The sequence below is a fragment of the Pseudorca crassidens genome, chromosome 7, assembly GCF_039906515.1.
Source record: "Pseudorca crassidens isolate mPseCra1 chromosome 7, mPseCra1.hap1, whole genome shotgun sequence".
Classification (NCBI taxonomy): Eukaryota; Metazoa; Chordata; class Mammalia; order Artiodactyla; family Delphinidae; genus Pseudorca; species Pseudorca crassidens.
In genome coordinates, this window is record NC_090302.1 from 82,203,629 (window position 1) to 82,231,471 (window position 27,843).

Genomic DNA, 27,843 nt, shown 5'->3' on the forward strand with positions numbered 1-27,843 from the left:
ACTTATTTGTTGAAGAAACTGTGCCATTTGTCCTTTAGAACATCTCACATTCTATATTTGGCGATGGCATCTTTGTGTTGCCATTTAACTTGTTCCTCTTTTTTCCTACATTTCCTGTAAACTTGTAGATCTAGATTCTTGATTAGATTCAGGCTCAATTTTTCTGGCAAGAATACAGGGCTGTGTACTTCCCTTGCAACACACCAGGAGGTACATGATGTTTGAGTATCTCACTTCTGGTGATAAGATTATTAGTGAGTTCAGGTGCTTTCAGCCTAATCCATCCCTTTAAAATTTACCCATCAGCATTTTACTTAATGGTTTTAACAACCATTGATATTATTTTACAGAGGTATTATTTCAGTAGGAATTCCAAAATGGTAATGTCCTAATTCTAATATTCTTTTTTGCATTTATTAGCTAGAATTGTTCTATAAAGAAGAGCTTTCCCACTATCAGGTTATCCTGAAATACAGTTAGTACAGGAACCATGCTTGATTTTTTCTTTCTCTTTTAAAGATTTAATTTTTAAATTTATTTTTGGCTGCATTGGGTCTTCATTGCTGCACGTGGGCTTTCTCTAGTTGTGGCGAGCGGGGGCTACTCTTCATTGCGGTGTGTAGGCTTCTCATTGTGGTGGCTTCTCTTGTTGCGGAGCATGGGCTCTAGGCATGTGGGCTTCAGTAGCTGTGGCGCAGGGGCTCAGTAGTTGCGGCACACAGACTCTAGAGCGCAGGCTCAGTAGTTATGGTGCACGGGCTTAGTTGCTCCGCAGCATGTGGGATCTTCCCGGACCAGGGATCAAACCCGTGTCCCCTGAGTTGGCAGACGGATTCTTAACCACTGCACGACCAGGGAAGCCCTAGTCAGCAAATTTTATACCTGAAAGGAATCTTGAAAATTACTTAGTCCCATTATACATTTATTAATTTCTCATTATATATTCGATATCCCTGAATTAGACAAAAATTATTTTGCCATTTTATTTATTCATACCTGTATTAGGGTCCTCCAGAGAAACAGAGCCAACAGAATATATATAGAGAGATAGATACATAGATCTAACTATAGACATATAATCTATATATGTCTATCTATCCCTCCACCCATCCATTCATCTATCTAGAGAGAAAGAGATATATTTTAAGGAATTGGCTCATGTGATTGTGGGAGCTGTCAAGTCTGAAATCTGTAGGGCAGGCTAGCAAATTGGAAATTCAGATAAGAGCTGATGTTACAGTCTTGAGTCTAAAATCTTCAGGGCAGGGCAGCAAGTGGGAAACTCAGGCAGGGTTTCTACGTTTTAGCCTTGAGGCAGGATTGTTCCTTCTTCTGGAAAGCTCAGTCTTTGCTCTTAAGGCCTTCAACTGATTGGCTGAAGCCCCCACGTTATGGAGTGTAACTGCTTTACTCGTCTATTGATTGTAAATGTTAATCACACCTGGAGAATATCTTCACAGCAACATCTAGACTAGTGTTTGACCAACTAATTGGGCACCTTGGACTAGTCAAGCTGACACAAAATTAACCACCACGATATCATCCTACTGCAGCCTGTAAATGAGACATGCATATATTTTACAAAATGATGCAAAAAGAAAACTGGAACCAGAACTAGAAAATCAGACTCAGATTATCCTCTTGCATATGTAAATTAAATAGGCATAGGGATTTTAACTGATTTGTTCAAAAGCTGATGACAGAACCAAGGGAGTGAGCATACAGTGATTCCCCTTAGGGCAGCCCAGACCCTTGGATCTTAATTCTGGATACTTTATACTATGGAGAACTCACAATTCTGGACTTCCTTACTTTGAGGATCATTACCTCCCATGGTTTGAGAGCAAATACAAATGTTGCCTAGGCCATGGCAGCTTATCTTTTTCCCAAAAAACGCACAAGCACAAGAAAGGGTTGATGGCGACAACATTGAACTTTACCTGAGCTCTGTACTTTCAGAAAACAGTGACATTAAGAAATCCCTCCAGAGGGGCTTCCCTGGTGATACAGTGGTTAAGAATCTGCCTGCCAATGCAGAGGACACAGGTTCAGGCCCTGGTCCGGGAAGATCCCACATGCTGCAGAGCAACTAAGCCTGTGTGCCACAATTACTGAGCCTGTGTGCCACAACTACCGAGTCTGTGCTCTAGAGCCCGCAAGCCACAACTACTGAAGCCTGTGTGCCTAGAGCCCATGCTCCACAACAAGAGAAGCCACTGCAATGAGAAGCCCGCACACGGCAACAAAGAGTAACCCCCGCTCACCACAACGAGAGAAAGCCCATGGACAGCAACGAAGACCCAACGCAGCCAAAAATAAAATTAATTAATTTTAAAAATTATAAAAAAAGAAATCCCTCCAGGGACTTCTCTGGTGGTCCAGTGGTTGGGAATCTGCCTTTCAATGGAGGGGACGCAGGTTAGATCCCTGGTCAGGGAACTAGGATCACACATGCCGCAAGGCAACTAGGCGGCAGCTACTGAGCCCTCACTCAGGAGCCCGCGTGCTACAACTAGTGAGCCCGCATGCCACAACTACTTAGTCCACATGCCACAACTACAGAGCCCATGTGCTGCGACTACTGAGCCTGCACACTCTGGAGCCTGCGTGCCACAACGAAAGATCCCACGTGCCACAATGAAGATCACGCATGCCGCAACTAAGACCTGACGTGGCCAAATGACTAACTAATAAATATCTTAAAAAAGAATGAAAAGAAATCCCTTCAATCTTTTAACCTTTTGTTTTCTGAAATCCCCCACCCTTTTATGTTCTGGGAAACGGTTTACCCAAAAGAACGACCCTTCTCCATGTGACTTAGATAAGACTGTCTGTCGACCCTTTCTCATGTCTCCCTGCTTGACTTGTGACTGTGACAAGACCAAACACGAATCTTTCCCCTTTCACCCAAACCTGCTGAGGAGGCCAGCCACAGACTCCCCAATTCCTCATTCTTTGTCTCGTGAATGATTAGCTGAGATCAGAACTATCTGTCTGCCTCAAACTAGCTAGACACAAAGATAAAAATTTCTTCTTCAGGGAACTGAGATGCCTTCTGATTGCAAAACAAACCCACCTGTGAATTCCCCCACCTGTAACCTGTCTACTCCTCCCTATAAAAGACTAGGGCAACACCACCCTGCCAAGAAACCCTGATCTTCGCATCTGGGGTGCTCTTCATATTGCAATTAACTGAATAAGGTCAATTTCCTTACTTGTTCAGGTATTCTCTTTGGCAATAACATCCACCAAAGGGCTGAGAATAAAAAAACAAAGTAAAAAAAGAAGAAAAAAGGAAAAAACTGATCTAAGCACACTGAGGGAGAGATGAGTCATAGAGCTACAAGGAAAAGGAAGGTGTAGTTGCCTCAAGTCACGTACTGTGGCTCATTAAACCTGCACCTCCGCAACTGGATTATTAAACCATTATCCATTCAGCTTCAGGGAAGAGGAACAGTGAAGGAATTCATTAATTGATTTCTGGACTGAATTGAATGAAATCTATTAATTTCTTTAGTGCTAATCAGGGAGAAGTTAAAGGTTGAGAAAGGAACAAAAGCAGCCCCTGACAAAAGCTGCCCTGGCACTCACAGCTATGCCATGGTATTCTCCTGTTGAACATAATCTCAGACGAGGTTACTCAGAGACCTTGATAAAGTGAGACAAAATAAGTCCACTTGATAATTTTGCCTAGGCTACTGTGCCACACACACAGAACCAAACATCCTACTATCTTGGCTGAAATGAGTGACTGATGCTTCTTTACCAATTTCTGTTTTTCCTTGCTTCAGCCTGCCCTCCTTATGGATAAGATTTGAGATAGCCAAAGGTAGAATTGCCTTTGGCTGATGGCATCCAATTTAGAGAGAACCTTGCTTCCTTAGACCCTGTCCCAAGGCATCCTCTTACTGAGACATCCCATGCTGCAACAAGTAATTAACCCAACCTGTTTACTTTGGCTGGAGGACATCAACATGGTACCACGGCTAAACCATCAGAAAATCCTAAAGAAATCAATGAAATATGTTTTTAAAAAATGTTTTTTGAGCTTGTTACAAAGCAAAACCTATTAAAGGAAACAGTCACCAAGGAATCAGAACTAATGTTTGATCTCTGCTAGGGAACTGGTTTAATGACAGTAAACAAAGGACTCCCCTGAATGGAGGGCTGTGATGGGGAGGGCGGGGGAGGGCTCCAGGAACTGTGCACATTTACATTAATTGTCTTTGAGATTAGCATGCAGAATAAATCAACATAACCAGAAACCTTTCTAGATCCTATTTCTACATTCTCATCTTCTGGAACTTCAGGAGCTGTGGCTCCAAGTTCATTATGCTCCTCAGTCTATCCTGAAATCCATCAAGAGAGAAGTTCTCTCTGTGCAAGGCTCACACAACCAAGAATATTAGAATTAGAATATTACTATTTTGCAATCCCTAATGAAACAATAGATCTGGAAAGTGAGCATCATTGGCTGTTAAAACCATTAGGTGAATTGTTATTTAAATTCTTAGTCTGTATCAGGTATGAAAACTATAAAATCCATGCATGGTGACGAAAACTTGCTGTTTCTTAATATTCATCCACACTCCTTAGTTTAGCTGGTACCCAATGCCTGGAATAGAGAATAGTTCCCTGGCCTCCCTGGCAGTAAGTTGTGGTCATGTGACTAAGTTCTAGTCAGTGAAATGAAAGCAAAACTGCACGTGGTAACTGCTAGAGGCTTCCTGTCAACCCTTGCACTCTTCAACTTCATAGCTTCTTCAACCCTGCTGCCTAGATTAGAACGCAGACACCTTGGATGGCGAGTCCAGGCTATGCTCAGTGTAAACAAGAGAAAAGACAGCTGTGTCTTGGACATCAAGGAGCACCATACAGCCCTAAACTGCCTTCCCTGTCTTTTACATGATGGAGAAGTAAATGGGGAAAGCTTGAAGCCCAGAGCTGGCTGAGCCTGGAGGGGGAAGGAGAGGGGAGGAGAGGGAGAGGTGGGGAGGAGGGAGAAGAGGGAAAAGACAGGAAGCAGGGGAAAGGGTACAGCAGTGGGCAGGACAGGGAGAGGAGCAAGAAGGGCGACAGGAGAAGGAGCTGGGCCAGCCCTGAGGTCTAAGCAACTGTTCTGCTTACGCTTCCTGCAGCCTTGTAAGAGCGGGTTAAATTGGAAACTATTAACTATGATACTTTCTACAGAAAACTAATTCAAAATTATGGCAATAATAAGGTGCTGAGCTCATTATCTCAGGAATGAAGGCCATAGCTAGGTTGGACTCAGGCAGGGCAGGTTCAGGAGGGCTCTGGCTCCACACAATCGTTACTACAGCTTCAGGTATCACATTTTAGGCAGAACATTGCTCAGAGGAAGAAGAGGGATCTTCTCCCATGGCCCCTTCTTAAAAGTGAAGAAACCTTTTCCCATAAGCCTCCCTGCAGACTTGCCCTCCAGTGTCACTGGCCAGAACTAGATTATATATCTATTATTAGAACAATCACAGGCAGAGAATAGGATTATCATGAATAATACACCATTCATATTAACTCGGGTCTATCTCCAGAACTGGGGACAAGATCACTTTCCCCTTAGTCACATAGGGGAGAGACAGATACATACAGGACCACTACTTCTGGCGGGGCAAGTTGTGCAGTACAGGACTCCAGGGGGCCCCACTCACATTCCCACTCATTGTCATTTGTAAAGCTATTATGACAAGTTTCCAGCAGATGGCAGTGAAGTGCTTGGAGAAAGGCCGGCTTTTTCTGATTCACACCAAGTCACAGTGAGGTGATAAGGTAGGTAACAAAAATCAAGATCACGTTAGAAGGGAGGTGGGGATGAAGGTGGGAGACGAGTGCTTGCTTGGTAGGTAATGAGAGTCCTGCAACATAAAGTAAATAGTCAAATTCATTGTAAACCTTTTAAAAATATGTGTGGTAAATTCTATTTTAATGAAATAATTCATTCCAGATTTAAGAGACGTTTAAAAAATCTTTATTCAATAAATTCTAATATAGTTACTCCGAAGGAAAAAAAGAAAACTGGACAGATATCCTAATTGAAAATCATTATGTTTATCAATAAGAAGTTTTTAAAAATCTGTCAAGATTGATTTCTACAAGAGCAGCAGCATTCATACAGCAAAGACCCTACTTTCCCTCTCTCTTATATCAAATGATTAAGGTATATAGAAAATTATGACACCTTGAAAAAAGATACCAATAGAATGGATGAAATATTATTACCAAAGATCAATAACATTATAAGGCATGATTAATTTTAAGAAATCTGGGTAGGGAGGGTGGGAGGGAGGGAGACACAAGAGGGAAGAGATATGGGAACATATGTATATGTATAACTGATTCACTTTGTTATAAAGCAGAAACTAACACACCACTGTAAAGCAATTATACTCCAATAAAGATGTAAAAAAAAAAAAAGAAATCTGAGATTTAAAGAAAGCATTAAATTTCCTTTACTATTTCTGTCATGTATCCACAGAAAAGGAAAATATAGTTAGAACTAAACAAGCAAACAAAGGGAAAAGTTGGCAATACAGAGTGATATGTCAGGAAAAATATTTTAAGAGAGCCTGGGTAATCAATTTTCTTGTTGCTGTAACCTCTACCACCTTCTCTAATAACAAAGCAAAATTATACAAATAATTATGCGATATAAAAATGCAAGTTTTTAGGGCTTCCCTGGCGGCACAGTAGTTGAGAGTCCGCCTGCCGATGCAGGGGACACGGGTTCGTGCCCCGGTCTGGGAAGATCTCACATGCCGTGGAGCGGCTGGGCCCGTGAGCCATGGCCGCTGAGCCTGAGCGTCCGGAGCCTGTGCCCCGCAACGGGAGAGGTCACAGCAGTGAGAGGCCCACATACCACAAAGAAAAAAAAAAAAAATGCAAGTTTTTTTTAGGATCAGTTTACACTGTGGGTCAATAATATATGCAACGTGTGCGATGAAATGGAATTCCTTTCATATCTTCCCTGTGATCACGGGCATAGTCCCATAAGAAATAATCCAGAAGAATGGAATTGATCTCTCCACTAGTTTTTTCATCCTTTTTTTCAGTAAGCTCCAGAAGACAATCCCGGATCAGCTCAACACACCAAAGTGAACACCCTCTGATTTCCACCTCTTGCCTATTCCCATACGAAAGCACTTCTCCTGAAAGGGAAAAAAGACAGAGCAAGAAGCACTAATAGTCAATGAAATGAAATCTACTCAAAACTTTACTATAGGACAAAACACAGTATTTAAATAGTACTGATTTTAAAATTGTAAATCTCAGATTTATTTTTGGTAATTTAAACCATTTCTAAACTCAGGCATTAATTCAAAATTGCAAGTTAAGTTCCACAAGGACAAGGATCATGTCTGGCTTAGTTGTCTCAATATTCCTAGGACCTAACCTAGCACCTTGCATATACTAGCTCCCCAATAAATAAAAAGTATGGGGTAACCATACTTTTTTTTTTTTTTTGGCTATGCTGGGTCTTTGTTGCTGTGTGCAGGCTTTCTCCAGCGGCGAGCAGGGGCTACTTTTTGTTGCGGTGCGTGGGCTTCTCGTTGCGGTGGCTTCTCTTTGTTGCGGAGCACAGGCTCTAGACACGCGGGCTGCAGTAGTTGTGGCACGCAGGCTCAGTAGTTGTAGCTCGTGGGCTCTAGAGTACAGGCTCAGTAGTTGTGGCACACAGGCTTGGTTGCTCCGCAGCATGTGGGATCTTCCCGGACCAGGGCTTGAACTCATGTCCCCTGCATTGGCAGGTGGATTCTTAACCACTGTACCACCAGGGAAGTCCCTAACCATACATTTTAAAATATGACAGCAAGATTATTAAATTACTTTTAGAGAAGATTTAAATTTTGGGTTTAATGTCAGGAAAAATAAAAACATTATTGCAAAATCTGGAGGACTCCTAGGGGGCCAAATAAACAGTACCTCCCTTCCCCACTTAACACTGTCTTGGGGACATGCCAGGTACATCAAGGAAAACTTAGGAAATCAAAGTTCTTAGCTTGAGCAAGGAAAACCATCATCATTCTTCGGATTTAGGATCCTTGAGAGCTTGTTTGGAGGTTCTAGCAGGGGAGCGCAGCTACTCGTATACCCTTGACCAAAGAACGGTCCTCCTCTATCAGGGAAGGTCGTCCTCTTCCACCGAGCGCGCAGCTTCAGGAGGGACGCACATGGAGCGGTGAGGGAGGAAGGGGACACCTGCCTAGCCAGCCAGATCAGCCGAATCAACCCTGGCCATCAATGGGGTGACAGATGTCGTAGCCAGACTGCCCTCACATCCTGGATTCAGGATCCTTTAGTCAGCTCTGCCTGAATATGGAGCCGCGAGCTCCTATAGGACCTGCAGTATATTCAGCGCCCATCTCCAGGGTATATCTGATCCTGCAGGGTGGGCGCTGGCAGTGCTTTGCCAGGGAGACTAGAGTTGGGCTCATCAACTCAACTGCCTATAAAGATAAACCAGATAGAGTAAGTGGATGCAGCTGCCAGATGCAAACTGTGGTGAGCTAGAGAGCATGTGCTGCCCCGTGTAAAGGTAAACCCAATGTACCTATATTTCTCTACTCTTACAAGAGAAGCCAGAAAGTTGATTTTCATGTGAAATCTCCTATTTGTCAAGTGCTGATAACTAATTAAAAATCACTTAAAACACTGTTCAAGCCAAACAAAACACATCTGCAAGCTAAATTTGGCCTCTGGCCACCAATCTGTACCCTTGCACAGAGCTTCACAGTACCTGAGAGGCCCTGTGATCCACTGAGACCTAGGGAAAATACCCTAGCCCCATTGAGTTCCACTCTGTCACCTAGGATCTTAAATAGCGTCCCCTCCATCCATCTCTCCCTGATCCCTGGGGCAGGTGGAAGAACAGACACTGGCTGTGTCCCTCCATTTCCTTACTTTGCCCCAGGTGCCAGCATACAAATCCATTCTTCAGTTCTCTTGCTAATCAACTCCTTCAAACTTGACTATCAACTTGCCAGATTTGCCAAATCAACCATGACAGTGAATTTGGAGGTAGATACCACACCCAAGTGGAGCCATTAGATAAGACCACTGCCCCAGCTAACAGCTTGACTGCAACCTTGAGCCAGATGCACTCAGTTAAGCAGCACCCAAATTCCTGATCCATAGAAACTGTGAGATAATGTTTGTTACTTTAAGTCATTAAATATGAGCAAAATTTGTTACACAGTAACAAATAACTGTAGAGTTGAACTGTGTTTCCCCCCAACCCTCCCCGCCCCCAAAATACATTCGAGTCCTAACTCCTGGTACCTGTGGATGTGGCCTTACTCGTAAAGAGCCTCTACAGATGTAATCAAGTTAAGATGAGGTCATAACTGTGTTAGGATGGGCCTTCAATGCCATGACTGCTGTCCTCATAAAAAAAAGGAGAGGATACGAAGAGACAGAGGAGACACACAGTGAAGAAAGCCATGGTTGGAGTGATGCAGCTACAAAGCTAAGGAATGCCAAGGACTGCTGGCAGCCACCAGAAGCTAGGAAGAGGCAAAGAAAGATTCTTCCCAACACCCTTCAGAGGGATCAAGCATGGCCCTGCAAACACCTTGATTTCAGACTTCTAGCCTCCAGAGACATGAGAGAATATATTTCTGTTGTTTTAAGCCATCAAGTTTGTCATAATTTGTTATGTCAGCCATAAGGAAACAAAGTAACTAATACAGCAACTTATAGTATGGAACAGGACATGGACTTTGAAACAGAAAAAGAATGAAACCATTTGAGAGGACTGACATAGATTAGAGTCAGGGAAGGTAATTTGGCCAACATATTAGGCCTAAAAGTCAGCCTTAGAATCACAATGAAGAATCTAATTTAAGCCAAACTGCATTGTCAGTCTTTATAGCTAGCTAAAAAATATGCCTTTGGCAAAGAGATGGGCAAAAGATAAAATGAACAGAAATCTAGGTAGGTAAATGAACAGAAATCTAAGTAGGTCTTCCAAGGGCTGCCCTACCCAGAAGAGAAGAGAAGAATTATACGTGTAGCATATCCTCAAGTTTGGAAAAAGTATCACTGGATATCAGTTAAGGAAGTTTCTACCTCATCTAATCAAGCCACCTGGTTCTAGATTTCACTTAAGATAATCTTTAGGGGCTTCCCTGGTGGTCCAGTGGTTAAGACTCCATGCTCCCAATTCAGGGGGCCCGGGTTCAATCCCTGGTCAGGGAACTAGATTCCGCACGCTGCAACTAAGAGCTCGCATGCTGCAACTAAAAGAGCCCACATGCCGCAACTAAGACCCGGCGCAGCCAAATAAATAAATATTAAAAAAAAATTTTTTTTATCAGTGTCCTAGATTTACGTGTGCTCCTTTATATTTATAGGTTCTATCAATGTTTCTCCTCTAGTTTGCTAGTAAAGTACTTTTTTGGGAAAAAAAATTCCAACTTTGCTTAAATAAACTAAGAGGCAAGGGAATTTGCTCCCCCTATGACAAACTAGCGAAGGATAGTTTGAAGCTGGATGTAATAAGAGGCAGTAACAGCTGCAGCTGGACATCTGGAAAAGAGCCTCTGGAGGTGAAATGGATGGTAGAAGAAAATTCAGACAACTCTGTACAACTAAGCTGGGTGATCCCTTCTCACCAGAGTTTTTCTCACAGTAGCAGAGACAACTGGGTGCTCTAAAAACTCAGGAGAAGGAGACGGACAAAGCATGGAGAGTTAGGAAAAGCTATGTGGAAGAGGTAACATTTGAACTAAGCCTTTGTGGATGTGTAGGATTTGAATTGAAAAAAAGAAAATCTGGGTGAGGGAAACCAAGCAAGAGTGTGTTTAGAGATAGGAATGAACATTCTATATGTTGGCCAAAAAAAAGATCAGCTGAATACGGCTGTATGTAGAAGACCTGACTGCTAAATGTTGTCCCTTTTAAAGGTATCCAACAATTAATGACCCCAGACATGAGCACTGTGACATAAAATAGCTTGTTATTTTTCAAATGAGGAAATGGGCAAAACAGATTGCCCAAGGCTGCATAAAAACCTGGTAGAAGCAATCATAGGAATAATGGTACTTTTATATCCTGTGCTATTCTTATTTTGGGTGATTGAAATCTATTTCACAAGAGAAAATTATTCAATCATAAAAACTACTTCTTTTAAAAATAAAGAAAAAAGTGGCTGAAAAAACTGTACCTAAAAGTGAAATTAACATGAAAATTGTACAGTATAATTATTTTCCTTATACAAAGAAATGTTTAAAAAACAAAAAGCTACTTTTCATACAAACACAATTATCTATACTCACATATTATAATAAGGCTCCCACTCTTGAGAATCAATAATCAAACCCAATAACGGCAAATAAATAAGCCTAGGAAAGTGAGCGACTTGTGCAACATAAGTCGGTGACAGACCTTGGAGCCTCCTAATGCAAAATCCAGTACATATTACCTATCTCTCTGCCCACCTTTTTTTTTTTTTTTTTTTTCCTGTACGCAGGCCTCTCACTGCTGTGGCCTCTCCCGTTGTGGAGCACAGGCTCTGGACGCACAGGCTCAGCGGCCATGGCTCACGGGCCCAGCCGCTCCGCGGCATGTGGGATCTTCCCAGACCGGGGCACGAACTCGTGTCCCCTGCATCAGCAGGCGGACTCTCAACCACTGCGCCACCAGGGAAGCCCTCAGCCCACCTTTTATTTCACAGTGTAGTGTGCTCTTCAGCTTAGCACGCTTTAAATACAAACCTGAACTGTCTTAGTGTTGCACACCTTCACGTGACATAAATTTAGGTTTCATTTTATTATAAGACTCTGAAATGATGATGTCCAAATAGTGTGATTTCCAACAATATCAATATTCCACACTGTAAACAACAAAAAGCAATTTCCTTTGTAATTTAATTGCCCCTGCATTCTTCTTTACATGTGCTTTTAACAGTAATAGTGTTTTGTTTTGTTTTTTAAGGAAAGAAGACCTTTTGTGAAAGAAACTAGACAAAGACCCAACATATAACAAAGAATGGCTTAATTAAGCTGGCAAACCTTTGAGAAGTTTCTCCAGTAGTTCGTCAGAGTATTTCAGGGCTCCCAGGTAAACAAGAACCTGAGGTAATCTATAGTCAGCAAACATGGTGATTCTGGAGATGTCCTTAAAGCAGCCATCTCCTTTTCCCTCTAATACACTCCACGTATCTGCCACAAGGATTTGGGCCCGTTTGTAAAAAGAAATTCTTTTCCCCTGATGAATGAGGAGAATATAAATGTTACCTGGGTATGTGAAAGCTTTATGTATGCTGTTAAAAAAAAGGCACACATAGAAAACATTTTTCAAGGGTGGAATAATCTTACTCTTTGGTAAGAATTTATAGGCCTTTTACAGAAGAAAAGAAGGGGTCTAATAAATACTAAGTTATCTCTATCACTCCAAATTTACTTCCTATATTTTTCAAAGCACATAAAGTACAATTTATGGAATCATGGCACTATTTAGTGTTCTTTTTCAATGGCATTACTTCATATACATATTTCCGTGTCACTATAATCCACCTGCTTGCTATTGTTAAGGGCTAGATAGCATTTCTTTAGAAAGTTTCTTAAGTTAAAAAATATATGTTTTTCTGATTGCAACATAAATCACATTAATTGTATAAAATATGGAAGAGTATAAAGAAGAAAATACTCATTCCTAAATTCACCTCTGAAGAGAATTACAACATCCATTTTTTAATGTTTCCTTTCAGATAAAATGATTAACTTATTTCAGAGATAAAGACAAAACTGATCAGCAGCTATAATTTATCAAGTCTACCCTTTTTGGAAATGGTCCAAGTTAATATGTAAGTCCATATAACAAAATTAGTTACCAATTATATTTATACATGGAAGAAACAAATTTAACCAGGCATTATAAGATAATGGGTCATAATTTAACTCAAAAATTCTCTATAGGGACTTCCCTGGTGGTCCAGTGGTTAACACTCCATGCTCCCAATGCAGGGGGCCTGGGTTCAATCCCTGGTCAGGGAACTAGATCCCACATGCCGCAACTAAAGGTCCCATGTGCCGCAACTAAGACCCCGGTGCAGCCAAATAAATAAATAAATTTTTTAAAACTCTCTATAAAACTACAAATGCTCATTAGCTTTCACTATGGAAAAACAGATAATTACAGTCTACTCCTAGTCCTAACACCAATGCTAATAACCTCAAATCATCTTTTATAACTGCTAGTCTGCTAAATGTGAATAATCAGTATCACTGGCTCCCAAAATATATTCTGACCACCTTGGAGAATGTTTAAATAAGTAAATGACATAAAGAAGTAAATAAAAAATGAAATTAAATTCTTCAAGGAAAGACTCCATATAAAAATTCTTTAAGATGATAATATAGATTCTTTTATTTACTAAAAAAACCTCCAATGCTACACTGTCCTCATGAGAAATAACCTAATATTCCTTAACCTTAAGGTATACCTCTTACAATCAATCCAGACTTACTTTTACTAAATAAACTAAATTTCATTTCTTTTTTTTTTTTTAAACTAAATTTTCTAAGGCCACCACTAAAAAAGCATGTATCTTGTTTTCTAGGGCAAACACATACACTCATTTTTTGACATCGTGTAAAGACTGTAAATTACACTGAGTGCTGGGGGAACAAATCACCACTAAGAAATATCCCTATAGCATTTGCTAATAATCTATATTCTCAAACCTATCAAAATATGACAACCTGGCAGCTGTTCCTCTAAATACACTGGACTTATATATGGTAACTAGGTTTCTAATTCAAGTCTACTTTATTAAACAGCAAGGCATAACACTTAATTGGCAAAATAAAACTGTTTCAAACAAAATTATTACATCATAATATTTACTATGATAGAAGCTATTGTCTCCTATTTTTAACAAGATTCATAGAGCAAACTGGAAAAATCTAGGAACCAGACTTATATAACAAAATCAGTGCTGGCATCTAACAAAATACAAATTGTCACATCATGAGCACTGTTTCCATGGTAGCCAACTAGTATCACAAGGATTAGATTATAATACCCTAAAATGAAAACAAAAACAAATTCAAGCAAGGAATCTAAAAATAAACTCAAATCACCTATAAAACATTTTCTTAACAAGCTGATATGGTTTTTAGTAATGAAATAATTTTAGTAATAAAATTCTACATCTGTAAAATATTAACTGATATCACTGAAAATACAGTAAATCCCCAAATAACAATTACCCTATATTTCCATAATATTGCTTTGTGAATAAAATATTTTCAAAATAGTACCTTTATAAAGTAATTACCAGTGTAAAACTCTATAACCATGAGTTGATTTTCTGCAACAAACTTATTATGAACAAATTAGAAAGGTCAAAAATTACAAATGCTTAAGAGTAACATAAAATGTTATCAATTAAAATATCAGAAAAGCTCATGCTTTTCATGTATATTTATCAGTACATCAGCGTAAAGGAAGCCAATCTATTAATTAGGACTTTTATATAGCTACTGAATAGTCTAAATCAGAGTCACTTGAAGAGCTTAAAAAAAATAATTCTTTTACCCATAGATCAGAATCTTTGAGGATGGTGCTTTGGAAATGTATCTGAATTCTGAAGCTTCCTAACTGATTCTGGGGCACAGCCAGGTTGGGAAATCACTGATCTAAAACTGTCTCATTTAGACAAATTTTCTAATTTCATTAATTTGTTCATAATATCTAAAAATGAATGATAATCGCAGTAACTAAATAAACATTAAAAACAATTGTAACTATTTTTATGTAACTTGCTGAAGATTAAAAAATACAGCAACCAAAAAAAAAAAAAATACAGCAACCAATACCACGACCATATTACGAAGGAGCAGGGAAAAGGGCATTCCAATACGCTGTGGCTGATCATCTTTCTGGAGAAGAGTTACCATTTTTATGTATCACAAGCCTGAAAATCCTGGCCATGCTCTGACTCAGTAATCCCATTACTAGGAATCCATCCTAAGAAAATATTATGGGTGTGAACTGTTGTCAGTATTGCTTATTATTATATAAAACTGAAAACAATAAGATACAAAATTTAATTTAAAAACTAAAACTGTGTATCACAATTATTCTGGTAAAATAGTTCGGGCAAATAATTATGGTAAGGTACATCCATATGGTGGAATACTGTGAAGTCATTAAAAATAGTAGTATGGAAAAAAAAGTGTGCTGTGAAAGAATTTTTATTGACATAGATGCTCATAATATGTTAAATTTTAAGACAGTTTGTATAGCATAACTCTCCCCCACTCATATGTATACACATTCACACACACAGAGAAAAAGACCCAATTGTGAACAGTGGTTACCTCTTCGCAGAATAAAGACTGCTCCTCTGTACCTTCCAAATTCTGTATTAATTTGTTTTACTTTTGCAATTAGAAAATTTTTAAATATGGATTAAAAGACATTTGATTTTAGCACTTTCTGAATTCAGAAGCAGCGCCCAAGCTTAATTAGAATTCCTTTAGACTTGGAATTAATTGAGCAAAGTGCTTTAACTATTTATATATCTTTTAAATGAATATGCAAAAGTAACTGTAAATTAACTAATCAAAGGGTTAAGTGAACACCCACTACATGCTCAGTGTTATGTTAGGAATCATATGGCTTTCAGAAATACAGTGCTTTTGAGTAACAATAATGATAATCTTATGAAAAAATACATGAAAAAATATAATACTCCTTTAGGAAAGTGTTAAAAGGTTTAGGTTTGATTTTTGTTACGTTTTGGGGATATTTCTGTAAGAATGTATTTTAGAAATAAATACTGATGGGAAATGGTTCAGGTACTAATTTTCATTTAAAATGTATCAGCCTTAAAATTAATCTATATCCTGGTACAGTTTTTAACTGAACTTTTCAGCATACATAACAAATCAAAAGAAAGCACTATGCTGTAAATAAAAGAGAAATTCAACAAATGCTTACTAAATCAACACCATAATCTACCAAAAAAATCACTCCTTTCTTTCACAAAGACAAAAATTCAGGACAACTTGAAAGTAAATAAACTACATGGTGTCCTGAATTCATTCCATCCTGAAGTCATGTTAGATTTAATCTCAGCCCTTCTTGTACAACAACCATGTCAGTTCTGGAATACACAGAGTCTTAGCCACATTAATGGCAGTTTGATTTATTTTATACACTGTTTAGTATATTTATAAATGGTCGGAATGATGGACTAAGGAACTTGATCCAAATTTCCTGAAAAACAAGGTTGAAATGACATACTTTGAAGACAAAGATAAATCTCAAAGTACCCTCTGCATTAGTAAAATGGTTCCTCAGAAGAGAATAAAGTTCAACAGTGGCCTAGGGCCTCTTTTCTAAGAACTGCCTCTGTCCGGCCCATTCAGTCCTCGTCCAGGAGTTTTAGAACCCAGAGGAAGTTTCTCCCTCTCTCCCTGATGGCTGAAGTGATAAAATGCAAAATTCATGGACCTTTTCTACTTCATGGAGAAAGCTGGTCTGCAGTAAAGGAAAAATGGAGTCAAGAGAAACAAAGAAGAGAGACTGAATCCTGATGGCATTGAGTCCCTGATCCCGGATGTTTATCCCCAGTACCTAGCCTCAAATTCTTTTTGCTTAAGTTTTTTCTTGTTTTGTGTCTGTCAGTTGCAATTAAAAGAATCTTAACATACATAATCAGGCATCTCTCACTTTACAGCAGAATTGAAAAGCTAGCTATTTCTTGACTAAATGACCTAAGATACACTAGTTAACCTTTCTTTTTTTCAGACTTTGGTTCTTGGTCTGCAAACAGGACTGTAATGTTCCTTGTCCCTAGGCCCCACAGAGTTGTTCTGTGGATCAAATGAGAGTGTCTGTGCAAACACCCTGTAAATCATAAAGAACGATTTGAACAATATTACTGGTAATTTTAGTTGTAGAATTGTGATTACAAAAGGGTAGCTTCAAAATTTTAAGTTGACACAAGTATTCATTAACTTAGTCAATAGATTTACATTATATGATCTCCCTGAAGTTGCTTTCAATTCTACGTCACAGTTAAAATAAACAGTGATAACAAATTCTAAAAGAATTATACAAAAGCAAAATCCAGGTGTACACTGGGAGAGTACACAAAATGTTCACCCTTTTTTTTTTAATTTTTTTTCACCCTTTTAAAAGAGCACCTATTTAAACTTTTTTGTACCATAAAGCAAATAATACTGTTAAAGTACCCTGTGTATGAAAAAGAAAACACACAGTATATATACATGAGAACTCTGCAAGAAATATTTTTTATTAGAGAGAATTTAGTATGCATCCTGATTTTCATCCAATGAAGTAAATTTTTTGAAGTACTAAAAGGACCTCACTATCCCTAAGTGACAACATCATGTTGAAGGTCTAGTGTTAATTCAGGTTTGAAACATTTTTAAAGGACAGAATAAAGAGAATACACTGATTAGAAAAATTAAGAAAATATCTTTGAAACACTACTTAATAATTTTGTTATTGTTCCTTTGTTCCACATGGAAAAAAAATTCCAAAATTTAAATTTTTATTCTCAAAAGGAATTCTGGAAGTAAAAGAGTTAACTATGAGAAGATAATTAAAGAACTCTAAAATGGCCAACAGGGGCTTCCCTAGTGGCACAGCGATTAAGAATCCGCCTGCCAATGCAGGGGACACGGGTTTGAGCCCTGGTCCGGGAAGATCCCACATGCCGCGGAGCAACTAAGCCCGTGCGCCACAACTACTGAGCCTGCGCTACAGAGCCCGTGAGACACAGCTACTGAGCCCGTGTGCCACAACTACTGAAGCCCGCGCGCCTAGAGCCCGTGCTCCGCAACAAGAGAAGCCACTGCAATGAGAAGCCCGCGCACTGCAACGAAGACCCAATGCTGCCAAAAAATAAATAAGTATATTTTAAAAAATAAAAATAAAAAAAAATTAAATGGCCAACAGAAGCAACTCACCTCAAACTGAGTCACATCTCTATAAGAAGGAAAGCTTTCAACTACCAGGTGCAATAACTTCTGAGCACTTTTATCACTTTTTCGGACACAATTAAGAAAAGAGCCTTCAAATTTCTCAAGCAGAATTTTCCCGGTTTCATTGAGAATCCGATGCCTCTCTTCTATCAAAGGCATGGGGACGTCTGTATCAGAACGGAGTATATGCCGAACCTCATCCAGGGTAACTGTGGCATAGTACGAAGCACTAGTTATTGGTATCCCTTGGGGAGAAAAGAAAAGGCATTGGAACAACGTCATACCTTTATATTCATTAGGCCCTTGCTATTGCAACACAATTAAAATGAAACTGCATAATTGTTACAGGAATGCAGTAAAAGTGGATGAGTAATTAAAAATCTGAAGCAGATCCCTCATTCTCTATTTGCTTGTCTGTATTTATTCATCCACTTCTAACAATTGTAATATTACATCAGATGTATTTTGACTGTGTAAAATGTGTTATAGTTTCTGCCCTTTGTTCCTCAGATGCCATCAAAGTGGCATTCTTTAGAAAACTGACTTTGACTTATCTGTGACAATGATAAATATTAGAATCATTTCCCACTGAATAAAGATTTCATGCCAGCCTCTTCTCATACTTTTAAGCAGAGGTACCGGCAGTGAAGAACTTCAATTTCGCCTTATCAACACATTATTCCATCTCCCAACCCGCTCTGTGGGACCCTCCCACTAAACTGAAACCTCAAAGCTGCTGGGTCTGACCGGGAGAAGGGGCACCAACCTTCGTCCAGGGCTCTGTTGACCGCGGCGCACAGGGACCAGTACCCACTGTACGTTTTCCCCCCGTACCCCACCAGACATCTGTGCTCGTCACTCTCCGACCAGAAGGAGAAGTTGAGCGTGTCTGTCACGAACACCCAGTTAACGGCGGCCTCGTCCGCCGCCTTGGGGTTCAGCTCATGAAGGGCCTTCCAGGCCCCAACGCGCAGCTCGGGCCCCGCGGCCTTGGCCAGCAGAAGCTCGGCCACCCTCCGCACGCCTCCGCCGTCAATGAACACATCTCGACTGTTCTCCGCAATGAATTCTGCGGACTCCCTGGGAGTCAGAAGCCCGTCCATCCGCCCCTCCCCTGTGGAAAGGGAACCGACGCTTTCGCCCGCAGGCCGGCCAAACTCTCTTCCCTCTCTAGCTGGGGCAAGGGCCAGGGTCCCCTACGACTCTGCCTCCCTTTCCACCGCGGGATCGCTGCCCTAAAAGGCACCCGCCCTCTCAGAGAGGCTAGCAAAACCGACTGGGCCCGGCCCCGACAGCCGAAGCCGTACCAGACTGGGGAACTGTGCATACCGCTGCGCTGCGCAGCGCGCCAGCCCGAGGCCGCAGGCACTTCCGGGAGGGCGGCCCCGCCCACTCGCGCCGGGGCGCACTCCCGGGACCGGCTTCCGCTTCTGAAGGTCTGGAAACCGCCTCGAAGCGTCCGGCGCGCCCTTGCTGGGAGTTGCCCACTCCGAGACGTGGGGCTTGGCTGTTTTGCCCGTGCTCCCCCCTCCCTCGGGCAGGTGGGCCTGCGTCCGCCGCCGTGGCCCGAGTCGCGATGATTCCGACCGGTGTACTGCGTTGCCCTCACTTGGCTCCCGCCCCTCCCCTCTCCACGGAGGGCGAAGTCTAGGCAAGATATCCGTGGCAACGCCCTGCATCCGGGTTCCTGGAACGCGAGGAGCTTTCTGGCCGCGGGTTTCGGTATGGGGGGCCGAGCCACCCCTAGACTACGACACGGGTTGGCGGTCCCGCCACCCCCACCCACATGTCCCAGGCAGGCCACTTCTTCATTTTGCTGAATCCTGGCCCATTTGGAGGTTTAGGATTAGTTGGAATGTTTGGAGAAATGGATGAGGAAACAAGTGTATTAAATCGTTAAATTAATATTATGTGCCTGGATTTGTGCTTAGATACCGAATCCCATTTAGTCTACGGCCGTGTCAAAAGCAGCAATCGTAATCCCTATTTGTGCAAGAGAAGCTGAGTGATTCAGTGCTTACTTCCTGGTCATGTCAGTGGTCTGGGCTGAGATTCCATCTCCAAGTCAAAGGCACTTTCCACGAACCAAGCTCACCAGTGCCAACCATCGTGGTCAAGTAAGGGACTATGTCAGTGGCTCTAGTCAACTGAAGAGACATTATTATAAAATATAAGTATCACCTTACAGCCCCAAACTTAAAAAAGCAAAACAAAAACGCACACAAACCTTCTAGTAGTATAAGGAGAGAGGTTTAGGAGTCAGTTTAGCGATGATCCAAGTTTGCCTCGTGATGAAATTTTGGTATAGAGGCATGTATTTTTTTCCCCTTCAGAGACTTAAATCTCCATGGATCATATAAAACGTTCACATCTTTGAAAATCACCCATTAAAAATAATCATCAGTAGTCATCTCTAGTTATTGAATTGGGGGAGTATTTGGAACTTTAAGTCTGACAACTGTGCCTTTAGAGAAGCAGAACATTCTTCATCCCTGCAGTTTCTTCATTTGGATAAGAAAAAGGAACTTTAAGAGCTTCACTACGATTTGCTCTTCCAGAAAAAGTCACTAGTACAGTAATACGGTAGTTGAATAAATGTCAATCTGTTGACTACCCCAGCAGTTGTAAGTCTTGGGAGTCAAAGAAGTTGATTAGTAGGGAGTTCCCTGGCGGTCCAGTGGTTAGGACTTGATGCTTTCACTGCCACGGCCCCAGATTCAATCCCTGGTCCGGAACTAACATACTGCAAGCCATGTGGCCAAAGGAAAAAAAAGTTGATTGATTAACAAGAAAATTTAGCAATCTATGAAAGAATCCAAGAGGTTAAATAATTTAGGCCATTTTCTTATACTGAGGCTTGTTGACAAAAAAAAAAAAGTCAAAATTCTACTATGTTCAGGCTATTGAGTGAGACATAAGAGTAGTATAAACAAAAGTAAAACATGCTTCCTTCTCTCAAGGAACTTGTTAAGATAAAGCATAAACTTTTCGTGTATAAGAGGAGTTGTTTTTTTTTAGGTATGTTTGCAAGATGCTAGGAATAGAAAAAGTGAGTTCTTTACCTACTCAACATCCTTTCCCTCTTTCTTCCTTCCCAGCAGAATTTTTTTTTAACATCTTTATTGGAGTATAATTGCTTTACAATGGTGTGTTAGTTTCTACTTTATAACGAAGTGAATCAGCTATACATATACATATGTCCCCATATCTCCTCCCTCTTGCGTCTACCTCCCACCCTCCCTATCCTACCCCTCTAGGTGGTCACAAAGCACAGAGCTGATCTCCCTGTCCAGCAGAATTCTGACGTTGTTCAGGAATCTCTCTCTTACCCATAGTTGGTGTCGCACAGCATCCTCAGCTCCAGAGGTGGTCTGGACTGGTCTAAGGGTAATATTACCCTCTTGTCAGGGATTGGATTAGGATCATGCATGTTCCCCAGTTCACCTCAATGAGTTGCAAGGATAGGTTTGCAGGATGCTTCCAGAAAAGCTATTCCAGGAGAACTTCCAGAAGTGATTCATGCTCCTTCTGGACATGGTTGTTCTTGGATATGAGGCTTGAAATTGCTAGTCTTTTTTTTTTTTTTTTTCGGTACGCGGACCTCTCACTGCTGTGGCCTCTCCCATTGTGGAGCACAGGCTCCGGACGCGCAGGCTCAGCGGCCATGGCTCACGGGCCCAGCCGCTCCACGGCATGTGGGATCTTCCCGGACCGGGGCACGAACCCGTGTCCCCTGCATCGGCAGGCGGACTCTCAACCACTGTGCCACCAGGGAAGCCCACGTCAACTCTTAAGTTTGTCTTACTTTTGGATTCCAGTTATCTGAGTTAATAAACTTCCTTATAGTTAAAGCAGTTTTGAGTTGGGTTTTCTATTATTTGCTATGAAAGCTTCCTATCTTAGGTAGCAAATACAGACATGCTATCTGACATCTTATGATCTAGTGGGGAAGGCAGACAATCAAATGTCTGGGTAGAATTGTGCTTCAGGCAACAGAAAACCAGATTCTAGTGACTAAACAAAAAGGGGATTGTTATTCTCATATAATAAGTCCAGAGGTAGGCACTCCAGGGCTGGTGTAACTCTTTGAGAATGCCAGCAAGGAGCCAGGCTCCTTGCTTCCTGTCTCACTATCACTAGTATGTGCCTTTATGGTTGTAAGATGGCTCTACCCTTACAAGGCATGTGTCCACAAAAAGAAGGAGGAAAGTAAAGGGGGCAAAGGGCCAAGGAAACATGCCAACTGAGTATGTTTCTTTTGAAAACCTTTGCCAGAAGCTCTACCACATAGGCATAGGCTTTTGAAGAGATCAAGGGAGGGAGGCATGGTCAATGATGTTGTGTCCCTATCATTTTCCACCCCCCAAACAGTAATCAAGTTAGATTATTCCAGTTATCAAGAGAGCCATCATTCTGAATAGCTAAATTAAATGTCAAGCACTGGCAACAATCATTGCTACATCTGCTCTTTTCTGTCATGATCTGCTATGGCAGATACTTAAAAAAGTGGGTTAAAATGTATTCTTGGGCAAAAGTTGGCTAGAGCAATGGACGGACAATAGACATTGCTAGAGAGCAGTAGTTTCTGATATATGCAGAAGGAGGAAATTAAAGAAGTAAAATGGATTTTGTGAAGGTAGGATATCTGTTATTTTCATTTCTCCTGACTCTCCCGAAGTGACCAACATACTAAAGCCCCAAGAAGGCTTAACAGAAAAGAGATATGGTTCACTACTATGTAGTTTTTCTGTTCATTTTCTCCTTGATTTATCCATGTATAGCATTTAAAATTGATCACTTCCTTAAATTCACTCTTGGCTTCTAGGGCATTATATTATATTATCCTAGTTTTCTTAGTACCATTGAAGGCTCCTTCTCTTCCTCCTCTCTTCTTATTGTATGTAGAACGTCCCATCTACAGGCTTTGCTTAGGGACAGAATGGACTCTTTTTAGTGAAAACTCTGACTCTTAAATACTTCAACTTCTATTTAAAAATATGCAGCTATAATGGAATAAATATATCATTTCCATTATATATCATTAACATTCTCACTACAGTTCAAAACCAATTAGAATTTTTTTGAACCATAGTTTGCTTTTAACTAGTGAAATATTAATATTAACATTTCCTACTTTGGAGGAAGAACTAAGTATTATTAAAAAAACAGTACAGAGCTTCCAGATTGGTGAGATTCGGGGAGAGTAACATGCTGGGAGAGCATGGAAGCTCCATGCCCCTTCCCACATACCTTGCCCTATGTGTCTCTTTCATCTGGCTGTTCCTGAGTTTTATCCTCTTACAGTAAACTGATAATCTATTTATTTTCCTTGCTGTCTAAAAAACACAACAAAGTTCTGGAACAAGCCAGACAGTCCTTGAGAGGTTTGCTGAGTTCCAGGAATGTTCCTTTAGCAGATTACAAAAAAGACTTAAATGTCATTGAAGAAATGATTTCAATGATATTAGAGATCATCAGTTCCTGCCTGCCAAGTTCTCTTCACCACCATCCAAACTTGGTGTATGCACTGCTTTGAACATGAGATCTCTTTGAACAATTTTGAACTCACCCTTCATTTCAGGATGTAACACAAAGTATTGATCTGGTAATCACCTTCTTTAGCTCAAGGATGCTACAAGCTGGAGCTGAGCTGTCAGTGGAATGGGTTCTGGAAATCATCAAGCAAGGGGTTGTTGCACTGCCCAAAGACAAGCTAAAGAAATTTCCATAACTGATATTTAAATATGTGGAAGCAGGGCAGGGGAAGGGGGAATTGGATGAAGGCAGTCAAAAGATACAAACTTCCAGTTATAAGAGAAATAAGTACTAGGGATGTAATGTACCACATGATAAATATAATTAACACTGCTGGATGTTATATATGCAAGTTGTTAAGAGAGTAAATCCTAACAGTTCTCATCACAAGAGAAATAAATTTTTTTCCTATTTCTTTAATCTTGGACCTATATGAGATTATGGATGTTCACTGAACTTATTATGATAATCACTTCATAATAAAATTGATGTATGTAAATCAAATCATTATGCTGGGGACTTCCCTGGTGGTGCAGTGGTTAAGAATCCACCTGTCAATGCAGGGGACATGGGTTCCATCCCTGGTCCAGGAAGATCCCACATGCTGTGGAGCAACTAAGCCTGTGTGCCACAACTACTGAGCCTACGTGCCACAACTACTGAAGCCCGTGCACCTAGAGCCCATGCTCCACAACAAGAGAAGCCACCACAATGAGAAGTCCGTGCACTGCAACGAAGAGCCCCCGCTTGCCACAACTAGAGAAAACCTGCGCACAGCAATGAAGACCAAAAAACAAACAAAAAAAAGTAGCCAAAAAAAAAAAAATCATTATGCTGTACATCTTAAACTTATACAGTGCTGTATGTCAATTATATCTCAATAAAACTGGAAGAAAATAACACACGAACCAAAAAAAACGCAAATGTGGGAGAGGTTCTGGGGAACAGAAGTAGACAGATTGCCTGGTGTACCTTCTAGTAAAGAGGATCACATGATCATGTTTGCAATGCACACTTTGATTTGCAGAATTGGTGCCAGTTGGCAGCAGATCACTTAGTGAAAAAAAAAGGTGTGGGTGGAGTGGGGATTCACAGTAACATATGCAAAAAACCTACTTTTAAAAAGTGCAAAAATAAACAGATACAAAGGAATATTTATCATGACAGAACCTGAGGCAGGGATTAAGTGCTGATGTTTTATCTATGAGGTGCAATCTGAGGGCATTGACAGTGAGGGAGAGGAAAAGAGGAAGTTCGGTTGGCAAGTAACACAGGGGGACATAGTATGTGTGCTGGCTACTGCTTCACGGTGAGCCTGGAAGAGACACAGCTAATCACTGTGTAGAAGCATTGGCACAGCCTGCACTACCTGGACAAACTATGTGAAGAAACTGTGCCTCAGAGCAGTCTGTGGAGGGAGAAAAGAAAGGAAATCCTCCTCTCTCTCTCTGTCTCTCTCTTTTTCTAGCTGTTTTAGGATTTTAATGTTCTTCACCTATTCAACATAAAATACTGACAATATATAAACAATAAGGGAAAAGACTCTTCAGCAAAGACCTTCCAGAACTCAGTTTCCCTCTGGTCAAACACTATAAAAGAACATTCAAGTGAACAAAGGATAAGGGAATTTAACAGAGAATTTTAGTTCAACGGCATAACCAAAAAAGAGCCAATCAACCAACCTTCTCTTCTACTCTTTGAAAGGAAAGCAAAAGTGAACCTGAGAACTTCTAAATCTTTTTTGTAAAGCAGCTTTAAAAGGGAGGGAGGGTGGAAGTGGGGAGCGCAACTGTGGCTAATGTAATGCTATAATGCAGGAAGTGAAGGATTCTAACACATTCTAAAATTCTCTATGTGTATTACTGAGAACCACATTATTGGAAATATAAGCGCATAGTGATATAAACTATTTGGTACTAAAAACAGACCTTGCTATATAAACATGTAGTATGTCACTTTTATCGCTTTATGAGAATAACAGTATAAAGAAAGATCTCCAGTTTGCCCTTTAGTCTGGAACTTCTGAACACTCAGCACACGGTCAGTGCAGACCTGAATTAACAGCTGCGGAAGCCAGGAGACCCCACTGCTGTCACTTTGTTAAAGATCAAGAATCGAGTTTGTAGAGAACACCATCCACCCTCCTCACTGTGTGTTTGTGTGCCTCTAGAAACAACTTCAGTTTGCGTAATTAAGTCCACAATCAAGTGTGAATACTGAGATCTAGCTAGAAAAAGTAGCAGCAAAGGCAACATAAGCTAGTTTTTGTTAGAAAAGCAAGAGGAAGATTTTTTAAATGTTTCCTGTTCAAGTCAGAATTAAGATGTCTAAGTCCCACCAGCTGTGGATGTTTTGCTATTGTTCCTTGAAAAAAAGAAGAGTCTATAATAAATATGTCCATTCGAGAAAAATGCCGTGTTTGTTAAGTTTTTCGTAGCCATTCCCAAGTTACTTTAAATTTTGTCCGATGTTCAAGGACAGAGTACGTATTGGTTAGGATGTGTTCATAGATGTATCTCCAAATAATTTTTCATGAAGGCTGCCAGCTTCTGAACATCTTCTCTCCTGTTGGCATTATACAGAGAAGCCATGATGCCTGCCACAGACCCATGCCCTTTCAAGGAGATTATATTGAATTCAAAAGCTTTATTGAGAAATCTTTTAGTCTAAAGCATCATCTCCTTTGGCATTGCCAATGCAGAATGGAATATTCATCTTGCTTCAGAATGGAATATTTGCCTTGCTTCTATTCTGGGCGTCACTGGATATACATAGGATCCTTGAGAATTATCAATAACATCATAAATCATTTGAGATTTGACAGAGCTAAGCTTCATGGTTGCTTCACCACTGTTAGTCTTCTTTTTTTTTTGCAGAACTTCCCCGACCAGGGATCAAACCCTCGCCCCCTGCAGTGGAAGCATGGAGTTTTAACCACTGGACCACCAGGGAAGTCCTTCACCACTGTTATTCTTAATATACTCCAAGACCAAGCCAATGCCATAGAAGCCGAAACAGGGAGCTGTGTTGAATAGAGTTGTTTCTGGCTTGCACTTTGTATTCCAGGATGGAGGGGCACTTTCTGAGGGTGAATCCTAGCAGGATATCTTGAAAGATCACCACTGTGACCCCTGAAGAGCCAGCATTCTGCTGGGCACCATCAAAAATCACACCAAACTTGTAAACACCAAACTGGTTTATATGGGAAATTTGAGGACATGTCAAAAACCAGCAGTGCTCCCCTGGCATCAGAGATAAAGTAAAATTCTACTCTGGACCTGGTCTCATTTGTGCAGTAATACATAGAGGAAGTGACCTGATTGAAGTTCCAGGGGCTTGGATCCAGAATTTTCCTATAACTTCTAAGTTTAGAATAGATGACACTCACAGTTCCCAAACTTCTAGGCTTCTGGGGGTTTTCACGTCAATCAGGTTTAAGGGGACAGCACTGAACTGGCCCAACCAACCCTCCTCTTTGCACAAAAATCATTATCTGGAACGGTTAACAATTTCCACATGAGATTCTTTTTTTTTTTTTTTTTTTCCACATGAGATTCTATGTGCCGTTAATAATCTCAGCTAAAGCTGATGGCCTGTGGCTCATTTCAAGAACACTAATGCCAACTCCTTTGTGGTCTAGTAGTTCTTTTTGTATGTCTAACAACACAGAGCTAGGCAGCTTGGTGGCCTGAGCTAAAACTGACTGCCTACCTCCAAGTGTTTGCAGTGCATCCCGAGCAGCATGGCTGGAGCTGGCTGGAGAGGATCCATCACAGGACAGTGTACATCTCTCTCCTGTCTCTTATTTCCCCATAGTCAGAGAGTCTTCCCCACTGGGAGTTAACTCCTCCATCATCCCAGATTGCATCACCCAGCCCCTTTGGTGGCTGTTAGAGAAGTCAGATTCCTTGCCTGTGACGTGTGGCATTTTATCGCAGTCTGAAAGTGGAAGAAAAAGCCAGAAACTTGGGGCACACTGCTAGTTGCTCTGGATGTTCAGTGGCAGCCTTGAGATAGGGCCTGGCACTTTCCTATAAAATGACTGATTTATGCCCCAGATGGCATAGCTGTGAAGGCCCAACTGACACTGGTTGCAGCAGTGGCAGCCGAGGTGGAGCAGGAAGCTCTCACCCATACTTTGTGGCTCTCCTCCCTGAAATTAGCCATGCTGCCTGTACAAGAAAAACCTCTTCTTGCAACAACATGGATGGACTTGGAGGGTACTATGCTTAGTGAAATAAGCTGGACAGCGAAAGACAAATACTGTATGATATCACTCATGTGGAATCTAAAAAATACAACAAACTAGTGAATATAACAAAACAGAAGC

At 40.8% G+C, this 27,843-nt stretch overlaps 1 protein-coding gene and 1 pseudogene across 5 annotated transcripts; both read right to left on the minus strand.

Annotated features, from left to right (window-relative positions):
- Window positions 1–5,963: 5,963 nt before the first annotated feature.
- QNG1 (Q-nucleotide N-glycosylase 1) lies at window positions 5,964–27,365 on the minus strand. 5 transcript variants are annotated; one of them, XM_067744734.1, is made up of 4 exons: window positions 27,225–27,365; window positions 17,964–18,223; window positions 12,027–12,222; window positions 5,964–7,163 (listed from the first exon to the last, which is right to left on the minus strand). In XM_067744734.1, exons 2-4 carry the CDS (start codon window positions 18,135–18,137, stop codon window positions 6,931–6,933), a joined length of 603 nt encoding a protein of 200 aa, XP_067600835.1. In that variant the 5' UTR covers window positions 18,138–18,223; window positions 27,225–27,365; the 3' UTR covers window positions 5,964–6,930. The 5 variants fall into 5 exon arrangements, with proteins under 5 accessions (XP_067600835.1, XP_067600834.1, XP_067600833.1 ...); XM_067744733.1 differs by lacking the exon at window positions 27,225–27,365 and adding an exon at window positions 19,308–19,436; XM_067744732.1 differs by lacking the exon at window positions 27,225–27,365 and adding an exon at window positions 19,286–19,406.
- LOC137228369 (phosphoserine aminotransferase-like) lies at window positions 26,018–27,680 on the minus strand (annotated as a pseudogene).
- Between the last annotated feature and the right edge of the window lie 163 nt (window positions 27,681–27,843).